This window comes from Nothoprocta perdicaria, unplaced genomic scaffold, assembly GCF_003342845.1.
Source record: "Nothoprocta perdicaria isolate Ctin4 unplaced genomic scaffold, notPer1 scaffold_50, whole genome shotgun sequence".
NCBI classification, from domain to species: Eukaryota; Metazoa; Chordata; class Aves; order Tinamiformes; family Tinamidae; genus Nothoprocta; species Nothoprocta perdicaria.
This window is the reverse complement of record NW_020455755.1, coordinates 721613-743418: the sequence shown is the minus strand read 5'-3', so window position 1 is coordinate 743418 and position 21806 is coordinate 721613. Positions and strand designations below refer to the sequence as shown.

Genomic DNA, 21806 nt, shown 5'->3' with positions numbered 1-21806 from the left:
CTCAGTGCAGGAGAAAGGCAGCTTCTGAGCTGACACACCAATACATTTGCCTGTAACTTGCCAGAGGTCTCTGAGGGAGCAAACACTTTCCTAGCTGGTAGCTCTCAGGGCTGTCCCACATGTTCATCTTATGGCACTATATGAGGGCTCCCCAGTCTGCTCTCAACTTGGTACCAACAGCACTTTTACTCACCCTCCAAATGCAAGTGAAATATAGTTCCTTATTAATAGTACAAGTGAGCATTTATAAAGGATTATGGTAATCCTTTAAAACTGTGATTACTTTGGAGAAGAGTTAGCTGAGATACAAAGAAATAATCCTGGCATGGAAATTCATCTACTAAGTCGTGTGTGTGGAGATTAGGGTGTGCTGTGATACACCCCTCCAAAGGGCCAAGAGCATATTAGCATTTGAACTCTGGAACTTATTTCTTCTGTTTTCTACATCTGTGGGACTCATAAGTCCAGAGCTCGATGAAAACAGAACTTGGCTCCCAAATGAAAGCCTTCCTAATGCAAAGTGAAATTGCATCGTTCTATTTCCATCTCAGCCCCAAAATGAGGAACAGAGAACATCAGTGGAACATAGTAAAACAATACACACTGTGTATGTACCAGGTGACCATCAGGACTCCATACCTGCTAAAGACCTCCTCTTTCCTTGACTGTCCTTGTGTCTGTTGTCTGAAACTTCCTGTTCTCCGACATCACTGTTCAAATTCTTTCAACTATGCTGTATTTTTGGTCCTATGCTTAAGGCTGTCCTGAAGTACACAGAAACACACTGCATCTGCACACAGCTGACTTTTGAGTCTCAACTCTTTCTTCATCAGCTTCCAGCTCCTGGAGACAAGGAGAAGTTGCAACATAACTGGAAGGCATAAAAAGATCTAAAGACAAAATGCAAGCAAGGGCAAAACGTATCACTGTTATTAGCACTTTATACTCTGCACGTCAGTCCCACAACCCGGACTCACACGTCCCTGCCAGTGACAACTACATGTGACTAATCTTAGGTGGACTGTGTAACTCCTGGGGGTGGAAGGAGGGGCTGCTTATGAAAGGAGTGTTCACTGGAGCCCAAATTCACTCCACTGAACCCTGAGAATTTATCTACCTCCACTTTTTGTAACACAGAAATACATTTAATCCATACAGACATTTTTTTTTGTCTCAATATAAAGGCATAATTTATTAAAATAAATCAAGTCAGAGCACAGAAGACAAACATACAAAGTGCTTATGATTTGTCTAAACCTCATTGCCATAGGCTCTGTAACAGCAACCATTCAGGTCCACATCCACGTGCTGAATCACATAAAGCAGAACTTGTAACTGCTGCCTCCTCATATGTATGCATTTGAAGTGCATGTTGAAGGTATTTCCACTTTGGAACCATTATATTATTATCTCATTTACAAACATTACTTCAACAACCGGTGTGACCGCACATTTCCAAGAAACACAACCACTTTAAAGTGATAATAAGCACACTAAAACAATCTCATATAAATAAATCCACATAAACAGAATACTTCACAAAAATATATGCATTCTATAGTAAAAAAAAACCTCTAAATTTACCTTATGAGCAGTTTTTATTTTGTACTTACAAAAAAAATTGGCAAATTTGTACTGGTCTAGATGGAATTATAAAAATAATTTGCATCTTCATTATAAAGATGATAAAAATTGCTTAAAAGAAGTCCAACAATAAATAGCAACAGAAGTTAAATTTATCTTTTTTCTTAATTACGGCTAAGGTTTAAATGCTACTATCAGATCCATATGTACAATTTGTCATGAACCAGAAGGAGGATTTGGTTCCTTCCTTTTGGAAAATAGCAATAAATGTGCAAGAACACTCTAAACCATTGTTTGCTGATTCACTCAAAGACTGGTGGATTGCAAGGCTCTTACATCTCTTTTGACTTCATGTGGAAACACAGCTCCAAATATATCTTCATGGTATCGCTTTTGGCTCTGCAAAAAAAGATATCCAAGAGATGAAATAGTACCTGCTGGCTACTTCTTACACAACAGCAAGCAACTAAAGGTCTTTCTTATTCATATGACTGATTTGATGACCGTGATCTTTCGTTTGATGGGAGTCCATCAAAACACCAGATTCACAAGATCCAGGACAAGTTCCAATAAAACAAGGTTGCTGTAAAGCCAGACAGTCCAGCATTGTGATTTCACTTATGTGCCCACTCATTTCTTAAACTCCTTTTCCTCCTCTTTCAGTACTACAAAGTCTCAAATTCTTGAAATTCTTGAAATTCCAGTCACACTGCAAAACTAATGCCCAGAATTCCGTGTAGCCCGTGCTGGAGCACTGGCTGAATGGAAGAAATACCTTGCACATCACTGCATACCTTTAGCTGGAAGATATATTCCTCTGCCTGCTGCTCAGTGAGGTTCAGTTTACTTGCAAGCATCCTCTTCAAAGTCTGAGCAACATCCCTGGCCATGCGTACGTCTCCACAGACATACAGATGTCCTCCTTCTTTATGCAAAAGGCTGCACACTTTGGCTTCCAACTTGCTTTGAAGAATATCTTGAACATAGACCTTAGAAACAGGAAAAAAAAGCATTATTATATAAGGTCAAATGCTTTAATGCTATCGACATTCTAAATATGATGTTAATTAGGCTCTAAATGCCTTAACTATTCCTGATGTGTTCTGCAACACAGCAGAGGAGGGGAGAAATGTCTTCATACTATATTTAGAATTAGCCTCAAATTTGGAGGCTAGTTAAACTAGAACAGAACTGTTCTTTTTTTGATCAACAGCCTCTGCCAAAGATTCCTCTCTTGCCAGGATATGAGGACAGCCAAAAGGAGGATAGTTTAAGCCTTGTTGTTTTTTCCAATCAAGGTTTCCCCTAGAGAAGTATTTTGCAGGGTTAGTTTGTCATTGAAATGGTGACAAATAGCCACAGTTCACTAATTTCTCACTCCTGGTCTAATATCCCAGAAAATTTAAGGTTTCTGAAAATGTTACATCTTCTAGTTTCAAAGGCCATTAGCATTTAAAGGTATAATTATGTCCATTATGCCTCTCTAAATATCAGGAAAGGGTATTTTTATATAGCTGGCTCACATTGAAATGAACATTGAGATTCATCTTTGCTTAGAAGGAATGGGGTCTTTTGCCACTTCTTCACAACACACTGAGGCAAAATCTTCTTCTTCTTTTTTTTTTTTTTTTTTTTTTTTTTAATTAAGAAAAAATTTTAAGCAATGGCCAGATCTAACTTGTGGGAGCACTCCCAGAGGAGCCCATCCCTGAAGAACAGAGGATCAAGCCTTACTTTAGCTTGGCCAGGTTGCCTGGAGTAAGCAGTATAGACCTCTTCCAGGACTCCTTTCCTCTTCATTTCCTGCATTTCTTCTTTGTAGATGTGATCCACTTCTGGCTGCCGGCAGCCAAACAATAGCATCATGTTTCCGCCTTTGATTCCTGAAACCAGCATTGGCAAGTTACTTTTTCTTTCCTCGTAAGGACTGTTATCTCCTATAACTAGGTTGCATTGCCTCAGCAACAACTCAGGCAAAGCAACTGCTACCTTCTAACTAGCTTTCCCCACCGATCCTCTTGGAAGCAGTGTTTGTGCATGCATATGTCTCTGTGTGTTCTGATAACTTGTGACTTAAGGGCCTGCAGTAGGATTAAACTTTCCTGGAACCTCAGAGATCCATTTGGAAGCTCTTGCTGGAGCTCACTCCCACATGGAGTGATACAAAGAGAGCAAGGGAGAGCCCTTCCATGCTGGGGCCCTTGTGTGAGGGACTGTGGCAGTCGGGGAGCACGCAGTGTTTGAAAGGACACACAGGCCTTTTCCTCCAACTGACAGAATGCTTCCAGATCACCAGAATTCCACCAAGCAGGGTAGAATCTTTAGCTGTTTGACTACAGCGTTAAATCGGTTGTGGGATGCCAAATCTACACATGCTTTACTTTGCTAGTATTTTGCTAATATTTCTTGGTGTCTTTTTCTGCAGAGATTTTGTCTTCTGCTGCTGGGTTAGGTGCAGTCTGCCCCTTGTGCCAATGCCCACAGTACCTTTCTTTTCCAAGTCATAGAGACGCTGCTGCCAGAAACTTCTGAATGGAGCAATTCCTGTTCCTGGGCCAATTAGAATGCATGGCTTGGCTGGCTCCCTTGGGAGATGGAATCCAGTAGCACTAATATACAAAAATACATAAAACTCAGAATAAATCTATTGCTACAAAGCTTGTGATTGTTTCTACTGCCCTAAATGAAGATAACTCCTGTTATGTTAAAATACATTAGAGTATATTTGGCTTGAAGGAATGAAGAATCAGAGTCAGTATATTTTTAAAGAACACAGCAAGCACTAACCCTGATAACTCCCCAGTGAGGCAGAAGAGAATCTATTACTGTGGTTTTCCAGAAACTGGCAGTCTCAAGTCTTTACTCAAATTCACAGGGTGTAGTTGGAATACGAGGTAGAAAAATAGCATATGACCTCCTTCCTTTGCCCATCTTTTTCCCAGTGCAGCAGATATAGAAGTAATGCTTTAGGGAAACTGAGCAAACACTTCTGGATTGATTTAGCAGTACTAAATAAATTCCTTCATTGGAATTCTGTAACATTTCAATTATTTTCCTTAAAATATTCAAAGGAATTAATTTCAGGAGAGGTTGGATAAAAATATCCATGATAGCAAGGGTAAATATTTGCAAGAATATTTTACTTTACCTGATACCTCTTTGAAATCATATGGGGTAAATATGGAGGTAGAAGAGAAATAATAAATATTCTGTGTGCTGTAACTCAAAGAGATAATCACAGCAGAGTTTAGGACTGACTTGTCAGTGCCAGTTGCCTGAATGATTTTGAACACTACAGCCTAAGTTATCAGTCTGAAAATAGGAAAAGTGCTTAATGTGGTGACTTTTGCTTATTGTTCTTTAGTTGCTCTACAGTGGATATGCCAAGGGTAGGGATTCTGCCATAGGGAGAGAATTCTTTGAGAAATTTCTAATGATTTATGATTTTACTCAAAATAAAACATGGTAGAGCATCTCCTCTCTGGAGGACAGGGAGTTCCCACTCAAACTCAGATATACCAAACTGCAATCACCAGTCACTTGGAAATCATATGCAAACAACCAAAAATACTGAAGAAAGTGACGTAAGAACTGCTGGCATTTTTCTACTGCCATACACTCACCTGCGTACAAAGCATGGGACTATTTCATTGAGAGCTATTGTATTCAGCCACGTGCTGCAAACTCCATGGTGCAAAGGCCCTTGCCCACCTAATCAGAAGAAAAGAATCACACTTGTGACTATGGGAAGCTCTTTCTTTTTCTTAAGAAACCACAGCTTATACTTAAAGTTGAGGTGTTTAAATAACTAGGTATGTACTAATGATTTCTAGAACAAGGAAACACTGAGGAAGCTGCAAGATTTTCAAAAAAATTCTGATACAGTATGAATAGCTGAACTGCTGCACACTATTATATTATCATAATACAAACTTTTAAAAAAGATGTCCTTTATGGCATATAGCAGATTAAGATTTTACTGAACCACAACGCCACAGAAATGTCACTTAATTAAGAGATACATGATAACAACAGTGCATTACCTCTTGTTTTGTAGTTGACCACTGCAACTGTCAGATGTACTTCTCTGGGTGTCATGTCGCAGGAGGAACTCACAGAATAGTACCTGGGTTTCAGAAGTGGCAGCTGAGTCAGTAAGAAAGATGTTGAGATCTCCATAGAAGGAAACTCCTCCAGGACCTCCAGGATGTTAGGGCTGTTGTAGAACTTCCATTTATTGTATTCTTCTGTGTTCTAAAAGTCAAAGGCCATTGCAAAGCTATGAGGACATGCTGAGTTCACGACAACATTTGTAAAACAAGATTCTTGCTTTATACTTAATTAAATATGCGCTAAACTGCCTATCAGCACAGAACTCTCAAAACACCGCCCCCCAGCACTGGGCTTTCCTGTAATTTTTCTCAGACAGTAATTGTTACTTTGAGGATGTCAAAACTAAAGAAGAATCTATTTCCCAGCACACTGCTATATGACATCCACAAAATTATAGGAACCCAAGTCCTGATAACTAGTGGGCACTTACTGAACCCAGCAGGAGAAGCAAATACTTCCATACCTATGAGTCTTTGGTTACTCAAACCTACATCCCTCCTACTCTTGCAGAACCAAATTGTCTTCCACTTTACCAGCTTCCCTTCAACCTCCCCATCTGCAAAGGTCTTTTAAGGTCTTTTAGTGGTTTATCACCAGAAACCACTATAAGGCAGGCAAGAGAAACAGGCAGGGCAAACTGACCCACCCAGAACCACACAGGAAATATCAAGAGATTTCTTATGATCCAATTCCCATGCCTGAATACACCACTGTCCTTCCTCTCACTGGGGTTGGTTTTAAAGTGCACAGAACATGCAACCGAGGGGCAAGAATCAAGTAAAGAATTCTAGAGCTTCTGCTACACAGTGAAAGGGCATCAGCTTCTCATTTTTCCAGTCCAAAGCATTTGTGTCTCCGAGCATAAATCTAGCCCTAACACTCACATGACATAAGACTTCCAGTTTCTCTTTGTCTCCTTCCTCCGTTATCAGCTGTGAGAGTTTTTTTAGCAGTTGTTGGGAGGGTGGAGTAGTGATATCAAGCAAGTATGTCAAAGCCTGGGGCAGTGTGCAGGCTGGGATTTTTTTGTCTCTTATCCAGTAGCCACCTGGAAATGAGGGAAATAATGCTCAGAATTCCCAAATGACTTGGACAGCTGTAGAGCTTCACAAGGCTCAGTGTCCCTTGAAATAGGACTTCAGAGTACACACATGCAGGTCTAGCCAACTAGGTCCTACCAAAAAGAGCATCTGCTAGGAAAATTAACCTAAAGCCTTGGTGATCAGACTGTGCAGCCTCCTTAATCCCAAGAGAGGAATTTGTTAAAAAGATTAATGCAAGATTTCAATATTTTTTGTAAGCAGAGGATGATACGAAGAGAATGGCATGATTAAAACACAATGAAAATAACACTTAAACAAAAAGAATGATGTAAATCATCCTTTCTGTATGGCAGAAGCCTATTATGATGTAAATCATCCTTTCTGTATGACAGAAGCCTATTATGATGTAAATCATCCTTTCTGAATGACAGAAGCCTATTACTTAGCAGATTTCTGCTACTAAAATGGAGAAGGTCAGATTCTGGAAATATATGTTATCACTCTGAATTGATTTCAGTAAGCAAAGTCTACTAATTAATTTAATTGCAATCAATAGCCACCTAGCAAGTGCATGACAAACTGTGTCAATCCAGAATAACTCCACCAGCACTGGTGAAGTTACCAGAGACTGACAGTGCGCAAAATCAGAACGTAGAATTAGAAGAGCAACTACAAGCATCAATAAATATCCTATTAAAACCAAAGGAAGGATATTAAGATAAACTGTCTTGAAGAATTTGGAAGAACTTTTGAAAAATCTTTAAACTATTTATTTTTTATATTATCTGAAGAGATCCAACTCACCATCAGTGCATGTTTCAAGCCTGATGGTCTGCTCAGTTGGTGGGGCATCTTTCACACGCGCAATGAGGCCACGGACTAATTCTGGCTGATTGCCTGGGAAAATCCCAATATGCTCTCCAGGCAGGTAGCGCACTTCCTGATTAGTCTCACAGGAAAGCTTAACTAGGATGGTAACACGACTGGAAAAAAAGAAGAAACAAGACAAGTCTTGGTTATGTCAACAGGATTTCCCTTAAACTGCACAGAAAGGAATAAACCTGAAATGACAGCTGGCAAGGTTTTATTTGTGATCACTATCAAATTATCAGACTAGCTTAGTAATTCATGGAGATTTAAATGAATAATAGTCTAGATGTGTGAAGTATTTGTATTACAACAAATAAGATGCTGAAGTGCTACTTGATCAGTGCAATAGAGAATAAATCTGCCTGTAATCAGCCAGTGAAAGAAGTGCTCTGCTGAACAGTGAACGCTCACATGCAAACAAATTCACAGGACGTCCTATGAGGAAATCTCCTTATATTTATATAGAACATATATATAGTATATAGAAGTATATAGATATACATACACATACTCTATATAGTATTTAGAAGAGGGATGGTGGAGACATGTCGGAGGATGTTGACAAGTTATGCATAAATGCTGTTTCTAATGTAAATATCTTGGGCGTTTGGGTACTATATGGTCTCATCTTGCTTTGCAGTGTGACTGTGAGCACTACAGAAGCTTCTTGCACTGTATCTCTTCCCTTTCTTTTTGTCTGCTAATGGACCATTTTGTTTTTCTAAATGAAGTAAACATCTGCTTAGCACATAGAGAACCAAGCAAGAGACAGGGACCCAACAACTGACCTTCCACACTTGTTAACTAGCAAAGGGCCACCACCACAAAGGGGTTTAGTTCCCTAAAGTCCCAGAGACTCCACTGTGAAGCAAAGCATCTAAACATGAGCTATTCTGGTGCTCCCACGATAATGACTTCTAACAATGATACCAAATTCTCAATATTTCTCAGTAGTTACAAAGAGAAAATGTTTAAATCCAGGCATTTCTGTTAGTTTAATAAAATGTGGTATTCTTATATTCAAAAGAATGAGAAACAATACCTGGATTTTACACTCTGCAGATTCTGTCGGAATTTCAGCTTCATGGGAATTACATCCTTTGCATGAACGTCTGCAAGCACTGTGGAGATATGAGGATATGACTCATTCCAATTTTGCAATTGCGTTTGTTTAAAATGGCTTCATGTATATACAAAAAACAATTTAACTATGTTTGCCCTAGAATGTACAACAGTTAGGTGTCACAAATAGAAAATAAATACACTGTAGGGATTTGCACACTTTCCCCAACTAAATGTAGTTTGTTTCAGCCTTTGCTTTGCTCCTGAAGCTGCTAAAATATCTGCCAGTTCTGGTGCTTTGATGTTATTGCACTGGAAGAAATAATAAGTTATTCCATGTAAATCTGTGTCTTTTTTTCTCCTTCCACTGTAATTCCATTATTATTCCATTGCATAGCACTGCAGCAGCGCCCATACCACTCTTGGACAATCTTTACAACTTGGACCTAATCTGAAGTAAAAAGACAGAGCAAGTGGGAGGTGGGTGGGAATACCTTTAGTCAAGTCCATGGTTTGAGAGTCAGGAACTATCCTGTAATTCTTAGGATCCCAGGTTTCATCTGAAGTATATATCCCAGGCAGCTGAATACTGTTTTTCCCACGGATGTTGAAAATGTCACAGGCAGTCTAGAAAGAATAAAAATTTAAGACTGTTAACGGTAAATGTAAATATATATATATATATATATATATATATAAAATATATTCCTAGCATTGTCTTCTTGGATCATAGGTGTTAATGTTATGCTTATTTCAGTAAAAACAGCATTAACACCAGGATGAGGAAATGGAGCTAATTATGGTCTCACATAATTTTAAAATATTCTCATTTAAATAATAAAGGCATTTAAAAATGAGTGTGTTCAGTTTTGTGAAGTATTTAATACCATTTTTCCTCCATTTTTATGCAATGCTAGTTAAGACTGAAATGAATGAATGAATGAATATATTAACTAATTATTTACAGTCACCTTGAATGCATTGACTGCCCAGCTGCGAAAAGCTTCTTCCTGCCCATTGAGTTCATCTCCTTCTCCTACGGGAGTAAGCTGCGAAGCCCCTAGCTGGGCCAGTTTTTGGTCAATGGCATGAGCAAAGGCGCAAAACTCGGGATACATAGTAGACCCCAAACCAAAAACAGCATATCTGCAGAAGACAGAAGCAAGTTTGGGGAAAGGCAATGTTAATGGACCACAAAGCTACACTAAATAAAAGGCAAAAGGACTCACATGCAAACAAATACCGAAGTAATTTTACCTAATTTTTTTCCTCAGCAATTTCAGAGTCAACAAGGAGTTCTTCAAAGTCTGTATAAACATTCATAAAATTTTTAAAGTTAGAAAAATATCTTTTGTTTGATTTAAAACAGAAGCAAGACTCTGATTCATATTCTATTCAAATATACAGGACAAACAAAAGGGTGGCCTTTGGATTCAGAGATCCTGAGCTCAATATTACCTTTCCATTATTTGGAGAATCTCCATTTCCAAAAGTGCTTGTAACCACTAAAAGGAGTGTTTCGTTTTCCAGGTCACAGATTTTGTACTCATCCATGCACAGAATCTGGAAGATACCAAGCTCATGAGAAATTGCTAGTGGACATAACTAAGAACTAGCATGAGATATCTGTGTGACTGTCAGATCCCTGTTTACCAAATCTAGGAGACACTGTGCTAGATGAGCAAAAAAAGCTCAACTGCCAGCAAGCTATTTTTACTGGCTATTTAAAACTTGGAGTGAAGGCTGCTAGAATGAAGGAACTTGCAGAAGCTGATAAAACTAGCCAATCTTTGCTCTCCATTTAGTGTGGGCAGTTTATGCTTCCTTACCTTGGTGTTGAAGGCACAGCTGAACAAGCTGCACAGACTGCTGGCTAAGGTTTCAGATTTCCCAGTCTCTGTTGCATAGATCACAGTAACCTTGGGTCTGGCTGCCATTGTTTTTCGCATGAGGGAAGATGCAAAGAACACAGCCCTGCAGAAAAAAGAAATAAATACGCATCATTTTGAATGGAGCTACCAGGAACTCTGACTGACTCATAAGGAAGCTAGGAAAGGCTCATCTTGACTATGGCTTTTCCTTAGAAGATTCTTTAAAATAAATGCACAGGTGAGAATCCTGAATAAGAACCTCAGCTCTGAAAATTACCTACATGTGGACATGTGAGTTTGTGATTCAAACAATTCAAGTAACCTCTATTATTTTTCAATAATAGAGAAAAATTTCTCAAGAACACAGAACAGGAGCATCAAAAGAACAGAACATTTGGAATAAAGCACTAAGTCTTTTTAACTTACTGCTATTAGTATTACATAATAACTTACTTCACCAAGATGCTGAGCTTTATTTCTTTCTTCTTTGGCCTCCGAGTCTCATCATGCCAGAGATGTGTTTTCCAAGCATCCACCTTAGAAAAAAAAACAAGAACAAAACAAAACAAAAAAGGTTCAGGTATGAAATGTAAAATAACAAAAACACAATTTGTGTGTCTGCACATCTGTGTGCCAGATTCACTAAAATCTGTATATATAATCTGCTGCCTGATGTGAATCCTGTTCTCCACTGACTGCATAAATATATGCAGCAGTCTCTGTGTAAACTGCATTTTAAATACGGCTTGGGAATTCAACAGAAATAACAATCTCCCACAGCATAACAGGAATTGCTTACTATTCATACAACTACCAGTGAATTTTGTTTTGCAGGCACCATGGCCGACAGCGAAGCGCACCTGGTAATAGAAGAAGGGAGTGAGGACGTAGTTCAGCATCTCCTGGTGGAACACGGGGGTGATGCTCCCCGACATAGGAGGCACGAGCCACACCCAGTCAGCGGGGCAGCCCCCGCGCACCCGGTACTCGTTCTGCATGTACTTCATGAAGGACTCGGCAGCAGAGTGGTGATCCATGATAGTGACGTTCTGTTTCTAGAAGAATTGCAAAGAGAAAGGCATATGTTGAAATGCCCCTTCTGCTTTGCTCCCCAACATAGTTACAGCAGTCTTTGCTTTGCTTCATATTTCAAGGTTTTTATGCAGTTCTGAAGTCTTTATTATGAGCAGTTGTTATACAGACAATATTTTATATGGATCTTTGAGTTGGATCTTTGTGTTATTTATTTAATTTCTTTTTTTTAAACAGCATCTTTTTGCCAGCATTTTACCTCTGCAGCACTAGGAAAACATGCTAAAATACCTCTGATTCATTTTTATCTCTCATATTATTATGATAGCTTAAATACATAGTCATTGTAAAATGAAAACTTAATCTAATGGTTTAATACAGATTTTGACATATAGACAAATGTGTTAAAAGAGTAATAATCTTGCCCTTAACTTCATTTAATCTCTTTTTCTCCACCTTTTACCCTCATATGAAATTTTTATCAGTAAATCAGGAATAACTCTGCTGGAGTTACATTGATAGCCTCCTGTGAATTGAGTGTTGGCCCACTGGCAGTATATCAGTATGAAACTGTTATAAGTGAAAGGAAAAGAATGCCCACAGTGTTCACTGTCTGTCCAGATACCAAACTCATTGACTTACTTGGAAGCTATGAAGCACAGCCACATTAATCTCTACAACAGCTCGGTCTTTCCACAGTGATGAAAGTTTGTTTGTTTCCAGTCCCATTCTTCTTCCCACCTCCTACACATGAAAAAGAGATGGAGAAAGCAAACTCAGGACTTTGACCTGATAATTTCTCTACCTTATTGAAATAATAATGCAAGAAAAAGTATAAAGTAATGAGGACAGGTCAATCCTATGCTGGATAAAGTGATGGCAACAGACACAGTTGGCATCAAAGGTGAGCTTGAATCATAATGTTCTGGTTCTTGAGGCTATCCCAGCCTGCTGAATATCCATTAGCATCCGTTCAAGATGTCTCCCAACAGTCAGAAGACAGTGTCAGACTAGCACTGATGTGTTAGTGTGAAGTAAACCCAACACCCATCCCAGCTAGGATGGACAGCACTTCTCTTTCAGAAACGTTCTCCCAACCAAGCCCACTGCCTTCCTGGACCTGGACGCTCCTGCTCCGGGACATTACCTTCAGGATGTTGTACCGCTGTACATCACAGAAGTCTCGCACTCCTATCTCTGTCCCCATGTACCAGCCGTTGAAAGGACATGCTGTGAACTCCAGGCCTCCCACCTCAAGAAGCATGTTGGCAACAGCAGGCAGTGCATACCACTTCAGATCTAGCTCCTTAAACCATTCATACCTGTTAAAGAAACATTTGATTTATTATATAATCTCCTCCTCCTGTAGGCAATAACTACAAAAGTTCAGGAAGTACCACCCGTAGAAGGGACCACGGAGCATGGTCTGCAAAAGCCCATGATACAGTTTTCATACTCAGTGTGGAAATGGAGATTGTCCGTTACAGAAACTGCACAACTGCATTACAGAGCTCTGCAATCTGCAGGCCACTCCCAAAGCAAACATGAAGAAAGAAACAAAGTGAGAGAGGCTGTAAATATTTTGTTATGAATGCAGACCCAAGCAAACATCATTGTACAAACCGAAAGTATAGGAAGAGGTAGCTGGTAACAATATCTGGCAGGAAGCACATGAAACACCTGACAAGCAGATTGTTACCCAGGGTCAATCACCCCGCACTGCATCCCCACTGCTCTGACCTTGCCCACATGTTTCTGAATATGATTGAAATGAAGATTAGGGAAAAGAAGTTTTAACAAAAATGCTGCAGGCTTTCTTAATTTAAATCTCATGCTACTGCTGGTATCAGACATTTTATGTTTCAGGAGAATTTACCGTGATTTCATCCTAACAAAGGACTTGCAGGGTAATAAACCTGGCCTCATATTAGTGTAATAGCTAAGGTGAGGCAGAGGCAAAAATGTGATTGTGTGCTTACTTTGGATGCTCCATTGGCACTTCAAGGATAATTTCTGGCGGGAACTCAAATATTTCTGGGTCTTGGCCGTTTGCTTGGAGAATGAGTGGAACTACATCAAAGCGGCCGTATTTCGGCTTCCACCCAAGCTCAATGCACAACTGTAAGTAAACAAAGTAGGTTTTGTTTTATTAGGTTTTTGTCCTCCCTGAATTTGAAGACAAAAGAATGTTAAATCTTTAAAACCTGTCGGGGTAACTCCTCAGTGTACTGTCTCTGTGCATTCAAACAATGCCGGGTTAAATCCAAGCACTGATTCATCCCCAACATAAGGGGAGGATCAGACAAATCTTACAGCATCAGTCACTCCCATGGAAGGGGCCACAGGAATATTTGCCCTTGCTCTGACATGCAGAGGAGCATTTCAGGTCAGGACTGTAAGACACTGTTGCCTCAGCCTGCACCTGCAGGACAAAACATCCCCTTCATTCCCCATCCCCATTCTGTGCCCACTCTGCACAAACACACATTCAAAGAGAACTGAACAAAAGACAGATGGGTTGGACAGGACGGAAGGCAGCTCCGGTTCTGTATTTGGAAGCGTACCTGCGTGAACTCCACACTGGCAGGGTCTCCTATAATGGACCCATCTGGCATTTGATAGCCAGCATATCGGATGAGCTGGCTGTTCCAGACACGGAAGTCGTGTTTCCCATCAGTCCTCTGAGGGAAGACAGTGATGGCTGATCTGCCCAGAGACACCATCGAATTCCATTAAATACCAGCACACCAAGCATATTGCAATTATTGAGATGTAAGTTGTTACTTACAGCAGTTATTTTATATTTCTAAAGTAAAGAATCGGTACAAGTAAAATCATGCACCTCTCTGCCCTGCTCCCACATCTCCACTTGGTCTCTTCTCCCCAGGGACTATGGAAGTTTTTACTGCATCAGCCAGGGACTTCAGCAACTTGCAAAACGGCTGAGGGTGGACGCAAGAGGGACAGGCAAGCGCCACGAGAACCGAGAGCAGAAACAAGCCATCTAAGTATCCAGATACATCATTTTAGATCTTTTGTGGAGTTTTGAATGTAGATCTGGATCTGATTTTTGGTGTTTAAAACTCAAACGAAATAAAAGAGACCTACCTGATATTCCCATTGTTTGTGGCATATTGAATATGGCGACAGATATGGTCAAACATTTCCTTGGCTGTTTTACAATCACGTGCATCAAATACCTATGTGTTTCCAAAAGAACAGTAGAAAAGAAAATTGAGTTTGAAACACCCATGTAAGATCATTATTTTTCTAAAACTTTTTTTTTGTCAAGATTAAGAAAAAGCTTGTAATGAAAAATCAGGATTTTTATATTCGACTTTAGCTTTGCTATGAATGATTAATTCTAATTGCTCCTATGTGTACTATTTTCACACGTAACAATGCAACAAGGCACAAGGCACCTAATTCCATGCTTTGTTGATTCTTATAGTGCATTTCTAAATATTTTAATTCAACTACTGAGTAGAGAACTAGAAAAAAATGTTGATTTTATCAGTATAAGAGGGACTAGTTCTTGGTTGATGCAATTTGGCATAATTTTACAGATGTCATAGACATTCTTCAGATTTATAGCAGATGATAATTTGATCCATAATTCCTAGACTCTTAGGGATACCTGAAGATTGGACCACTGGATTCTCCCAATGCACCTTGGAGCATTCCTCCAGGCCTGTTTGGTAGCAAACACCAGTTCATCCTTAGTCAGATGATAGGTTCCTGTTGTTTCTATCTCTTTGCTCACCGTTTCCAGTCGGGCCAGGTGTTCTTCTATTTTTAAGCTGAGGAACAGGAAAGAGTTGTGAAAAGAAACAATGAGAATTTCATAACTTAGAATTGATTTAATTTGCAGACACACTTCCTATGTTCTGGGTAAAGAGGAGCATGGACTGCTTAATCCATGAACTTTATGACAGCAAGACACCCTGAGAAACCTGTCCACATTATAAATCTACACTGTCTGGATGTGAAATATCTCAACATAAACTACTTTGTCCTTTGTGAAAATCTCCATTAGCCTCCTGAGTCAGCACTGTATTTCACTGTGTTTCAGATGTGAAGCCACCAGGACTGTGAGCTCAGGATCTGTCCTTTTTGAACACAAATAGCAGAGCTTACCAGCCTAATGAAGAATCAAATGCCTTAGAACTTTGTGCAGTGACTCTCCTTTCACTACCAAATGTACATATGCATTGATAACAAGCGTCAATTTTTTGGCTTAAATTTGGATATTCTAGACTCAGTTGCTAAAAGCTGTCAAATTGCAGGCAAATGAAAAGTAGAGAGCAGCTGAGTTTCAGCCCCAAGGTAGGAAGTGGAAAGGTGAAGAGAATATTTTGGTGACTGCCTCTAAAAGTTGTATTATTTTTACCCAGGCACAGCTCTTCTTAGCAAAGTCAGTAGGGTTTGCACACCAGAAAGTAGGTGCTGAGCAACTTCTTTGTCAAAGAAGCCAACCTCACAAATTCTTTTCTTTGATAACACAGAATGAAGACAAAACATTAGGAAATATTTACCACAGCACAGACAAAAATTGTTTTGTTGCCTAACAGAAAGAATGAGAATAGCCTGCACTGTTTGAGAGTTTTCATATTTTCAACAAGATGAAAGATCAAGGGCAAGTATGTAAGATAGTGTAAATCAATGTGATCAAATGGCCAAGCAGTGAGGTCACCCCGAGCAGAAGCAGAGACGTGCAAATGTAATGCAAGTATGGGCAGTGTGTAAAACAGGGATTTTCAGAAAGGTTCAGCTGGAAGAAAGCTTTGTGAAATAGTTAAAAGTGCTGAAAGAGTTAACCATTACATGGTAGGCTCTCTCTGAAAGTCTGCTGACACGTTATCATGGAATGAACAGACACTTAATTGTATTGAAGATCTGATCACCTGAAAACTTGACCTGCAAACTCTTGGCCTGAAATTCTCTTCCATGTGTCAAAATATGTGAAAACTGACAACACGTTCTTCATTAGATAAAATGAAGATAACCAACCAGACGACACCCAGTCCATGGCTGTGCATGCAGGTCTTGTACTCTGACTCAGAGTCTGACACACATAGGCAATCTTCAGAAGGAGTCCGTTTGCTATGTAGGTCAAATCATTACACTTTATAAAACTCTACTGACCCTGAGCTGATAGAATTTGAGGCAGAACCAGATGTTCCAGCCCTCCTTGCAACAGGATCTCCCTGCTCCATTTCCACTTTTGTGAAAACACAAACATCCTTTCTGAAACTAAGGAATCTCTCTCAGCATATGCAGTAAGCTTAGGCTGATGATAGCATCGACCAAGGTTGAGAAGCAAGAGAGTGGCCTTCCAAACTTCAGCCAAAGCCTTGAAAGTCAACAGCGTTAAGCAAGTTATAAATTCCAGGTATTGTTGTTCGAGTGTGGACTCCCTTGATCAAAAACAGTGAACAGAGGAACACACAGAAAAGAAAATGGAAAAGCACAAATTAGAAGTATTATCCACACCGTCTACATGTCCGGGACGGACATAAGTGGGTGCTAATCCTATTAGCCTCCAACAGAAGGGAACATACTGCAAGAAAGTGAGTCCTGACCCAGCTGCTTATTATAATGCATCACACTCCCATGGCGTGGGGCAGAGGCATTTGTCCTTGTGTTTCCCAAACCTGGGGTTAGCGGACATAGCATGTCAAGTAGAGTAATAGTTCTAATCACCGTTTCTAATAGTCCTTATCCATTTTTAACAGCATGCTATGTCATGTGATAATTGCTGACAGCTGTAAAGAAAGCAATCTCCCTAGGCTCCCAGAAAGGTAGTCAGGTAGAGGAGTTCTCTATCAGAACAGAAGCAAAGGTTGCCTTACTCTTTAAATGAACTGTAGTACAGCTTGACAAACTCAATTGCTTGAGGTAAAAGCTCTGCTGGTGGAACTGGCCCATCTCTAGTCCCCCTCACCAGGCCTTTGGGAGTCATGAGTGCCCCTTGGCAAGCTTTAGTCCGGCAGTTGATAACCTAAAAAAAAAAGTGGAAAAACAGTGTTGACTCTGTCTCTTCAAAATTAAGAAAAAACATAGTTCAGGTTTCTATATGTTACCTCCTTTGCTGTCAGGTGTAAAGTGTCAAGAAAACTGGTTCCATTTTCCAAGTTTCTTATTTTTACATGTCTTGGACATCTTGACACTTGATTTGAAGCTTTGATACCATTTTGTGAGGGTTTCTGAATAGAGTAAGGATAAAAATACACAGTCTTTAGATTTGTTAAATATTTTTAAACTCCATTTTTAGTTTTATTTGATCATTAAATTCTGCGATTTAAATTAAAAATTCTGAACTAAGTGTAAACCTCATTTTCTCCAGCATGAGAATGTATTCATCTGAGTGCACAGTTTGACTAAAAATGACAGAAATAAGTATTTCTTGTATTAAACAAACAATATTTGCACTACAAATCACCTCTTAATTTCAACAGGGCCCCTTAGTGTATTAGCCACAGTCTCAGGAAGTCTCCTGACCTCCTGTGGTAACATTATTACACTTGGATTCAGAACTTGTAGAAGTTTGAGCAGTGAGCACAATCCCTGGGAACTAGCAGTATCAAGCAATGAAGCTAGAAACAGTTTTTTCTCCCAGCACTGACCTCTGCTGAAGTTACGGCAGGCGGCGTCTGTATCTTCTTGCTCGGCTCATATAATTTGGCATCATCTTTTGCTAAACTTTAAAAGAGAGAGGGGCAGTTCAATAGAAGACTATACACTTAGGCTTTATTTGTCAGCTTTATCTTCAAGAGCAGTAGCGAGATGCCCACCACTGTCCCTGAAGGGTATTCGGGCTCAGGAAGCCAACCATTCTCAGCGGGGCGAGGGGTAGAGCAGACTAGTAAAACTGCAAGCACCCTTCCCAGATCATTATGTGGGAAGGATCCATCAGGGTGGGCCTGGCACAGTAAAGACTGAATATAATTGCAATAAGCTAAGCAAGGCACATCTATACAGTTGTGAAGCAATGCAGAGCTTAAAAAAAGAGGGTGATAACTTCTGGAAAACAAATACGTGGAAATTTCAGCTAGGTCTGGTATCCAGATAATTAAGCAAATAACTGCATCAGAGGAATACTTTACAGCCCTAATAACCACTTTGTTAATTTCTACAGCAAATGCACTTCCTTAGTCATACCATACACAAAGCCATAATAGCACATCTACTAAATTGAGAACTATGAAAGTTAAAGGATGATGATTTATTTCCTCGGTTACTGCATAACTCTGACACAAAAGCTTAAATAAACCTTACTCAAGTCAATACCACTCAGTGACCCCTGGGGTTAAGTGTTTTCCTGTTTAAATTACTGTTTTAGCAACACATTACCAGTTTATTCAGAATCTTGTGGCACTTAATACCTTTCCTCTTGAAATGAGGGAGAAAATATGAAACCATTAAAAAACACAGATCTTACCCAAGGGCCTTCATATATTTCTCCACATTATTATTGATATCCTTTTCTTCAGAGGGCTGGTTCTTGGCAGCAGGAGGTTTGAACACAAACTGCCACGGGCACAGCATTTTGTGTACTTTATGATTTTACTTCACAGTGCTGAAATCTTGTTTTATGTGATGTGGGAACACACCTAAGGAAGGAAAAAACAAGGTCAGTGGGTTTTTTGTTTGTTTTTTGTTTGTTTTTTTTTTTTTTACACTAAGAAGGTAACTCCCTTTAATAGAAACTCACCACCCTAACTGACTTGATCTTACTAACTTCCTGTGATTAAAAATGAAAATTACTTGAATTGTGGAGTAACAATACTAAAGAATTGTTTTCTTTGTCAGTCTAATGCTATGGATATGGCTTATTCTAAACTACGGTTAAGAGCCTCAGATGTCCCAGATGTCCCAGAACCTCAGATGTCCCAGAGCTGCATAAAATAGCAGCTATCAGTATCAGGAAAACACATGCTTCAATGCTACCAAAAATCAATTCTAAACTTTGAATTTTTATTTATTGATTTATTTTTAAAGTTCTCTGTTCTCCAAAAGTGTTATTAGAGGCACTATTAACTTACTATATTCCATTATATTTTTCTGCGGAAAAGGAATGCAGAATCTTACTAATTCACATAATAAAAATGCCCATCAGAAAAGAATGTTGCTTTCAACCAAATCCCTTCACAAGACCGACAACAAAGTAAAGACAGAATATTACTTTTTCATATATTCCTTATGTAAATCAGATATTACTTTGCTATTTACATTATTCTTTCAGTGAAAGACCCAGTCTTATACTGGGTTCCCAACATGCTATCTGATTCTTCACTCATTTATTTTTCCCATTCACAGGCAATCAGAGTAAGAAATTGCTTATTTTCTGTGTTCTTCACAACAAAATAGTTCACAGAACATTTGCAGTATTACTTATTGCATGCACAAACCTTTAAAGACAGCAGAAAGAAAGAGAAAATGTTCCAGGCAGCAGAAGAGTTTGGAAATAAAACAGGAGATTGATTCTAAAACTTTGCTCCTAATAAGGAAAAAAACTATAATAAAAGCTTTATATAAGATATACACTTATTTCATTTGCAAGCTGCACTTAGCTGCTGGCTAGCTGGACAGTTAAACGTGGAGATGTCTTACCGTACTTCTGTGGGTTTTCTTCTAAGTTTGCTAGGAGATGGTCTCTTCTGTCAAAGTTCCTTTCCTTCGGTCTCTCCTGGTCTGTAACCCTCCTGTGAGGCAAAAGCATTTTATAGTCCAGGATTATGTATGCGAAATCCGAGAGTGACACTACATAGGCTAATGCACTTGGGGGGAATCCCTAAACACCCAATATTTTCTTTCAGAATGAGAGGGTGTGCTATGGGCTATGCCATTACATAACACACTATGACTGGAAGCAGAGTTGAGACTAGTTCCTGATGATGTTAGCATCCCCTCCTTCCTGCATGGGGGGTGTAATTTGCCTTGCTAAATTAGCTTGGTGATAAGGAAAGTATATCATAGTGAAAAGGTTTTGTAACCTTTTAGGCAACATTAAAATATATCATTAATATATCATTTTCTGAAAGAATTCTTACAAATTGAATTAGACTGCTCTTCTACTGATTAAACTAGCTGTTGTTGAAAGAGTGCAGGTCTGTGACTTGTATAACCAATGTCTACAAGAATCTTGTAAGTTTTACAACTGCATGGCTTTCGGATTTGCACCAGTAAAGCAAGTAAATGAGTGCTTGTATTTTAAGCACAGATACTCTATGCTCAAAATAAGTGCTTGGCTAGATTCTATTTCTTTTTGTGATCAAATTTTAAGGGAACTTTCACAACAGACCACTTTTAGAATTCCTTCCGTTCTTGTGCGGATTATTTCAGTTGTTGCTGCCTATAAGGTTTGACACTCAGTACATATCCAACATACTAGAAAAACTAAAAAGAATCTGTGTTTCGCTGAAAGTATAAAATATTCCTATAAAGTTGTATGTGTGAGTGTCAGGATAGGTAGATGCTGAAAATAGGATTATTGAGCTGATTTTCAGTTTCATACAACGCAGACTTTTCTACATTACAAAATCAGGCATCAGCCTGAGGTCTGAAAGACACGAGTAAAGCAGCAGCCAGTACGAAGTGCTGCCAACTCACAAATGCTGCGCTGTGCCAGCACAGGCTCAAGGATTTTGACCTGAGCTATGTGTTCATGCATATGACACGTGACTAAATAACACTATTTTAAGAGAACTAATTGTTTACAACTGTTTTCAAGTTAAAGACAAGTCTTAAAAGTGGTGACTAATGTAGGACACAAAAAGCATTACAATGGTAACTAAAAAAGAAAGTGATTATGGATCTCCCAGAAGATACAGGCTACAGGAACAGAAACAAGGAAGTTTGCCTTCTCATCTGTCACAAATTTGGACAAGACAGTTTTTCTTAGGTGTTTCAGTTTCTCTATCTAAAAATGAACATTCAGTGCCTGTAAAGCACTGTTGGAGATTAACTATGTGTACATGTGTAGTTACTTTGCACAAACACAGCAGTCTGAGAAGAACCTCTTGTAAAACCGACCTGAGTTTTCTGTAACCTGAGCATCCCTCTGTTTTATTGTATTATCTTCAAGCTACCTTGCATTCACTAGTTCATGAATCTTCACAGTAAAAATTTTTTACGTGATGCCCTTCTTCCCCCTGGACTTATCTCCCGACATCCCTGTGCTTTAAATATTCCAGACATCTAATCTGGAAGGCAGAAGAAATGATATGAG

The 21806-nt window shown here is 39.2% G+C and overlaps 1 protein-coding gene across 1 annotated transcript; it reads right to left on the bottom strand.

The window, feature by feature from the left end:
- Window positions 1–1585: 1585 nt before the first annotated feature.
- NOS2 (nitric oxide synthase 2) lies at window positions 1586–20274 on the bottom strand. Its single transcript, XM_026047763.1, has 27 exons — window positions 20189–20274; window positions 19017–19188; window positions 18202–18277; window positions 17659–17781; window positions 17428–17576; window positions 15213–15375; window positions 14684–14775; window positions 14140–14281; window positions 13555–13694; window positions 12723–12897; window positions 12218–12319; window positions 11404–11598; window positions 10997–11079; window positions 10502–10646; window positions 10131–10235; window positions 9930–9979; window positions 9644–9818; window positions 9167–9299; window positions 8653–8731; window positions 7545–7723; window positions 6582–6745; window positions 5628–5838; window positions 5208–5295; window positions 4072–4193; window positions 3319–3467; window positions 2379–2573; window positions 1586–1983 (listed from the first exon to the last, which is right to left on the bottom strand). Exons 2-27 carry the CDS (start codon window positions 19121–19123, stop codon window positions 1891–1893), a joined length of 3435 nt encoding a protein of 1144 aa, XP_025903548.1. The 5' UTR covers window positions 19124–19188; window positions 20189–20274; the 3' UTR covers window positions 1586–1890.
- Window positions 20275–21806: the final 1532 nt, after the last annotated feature.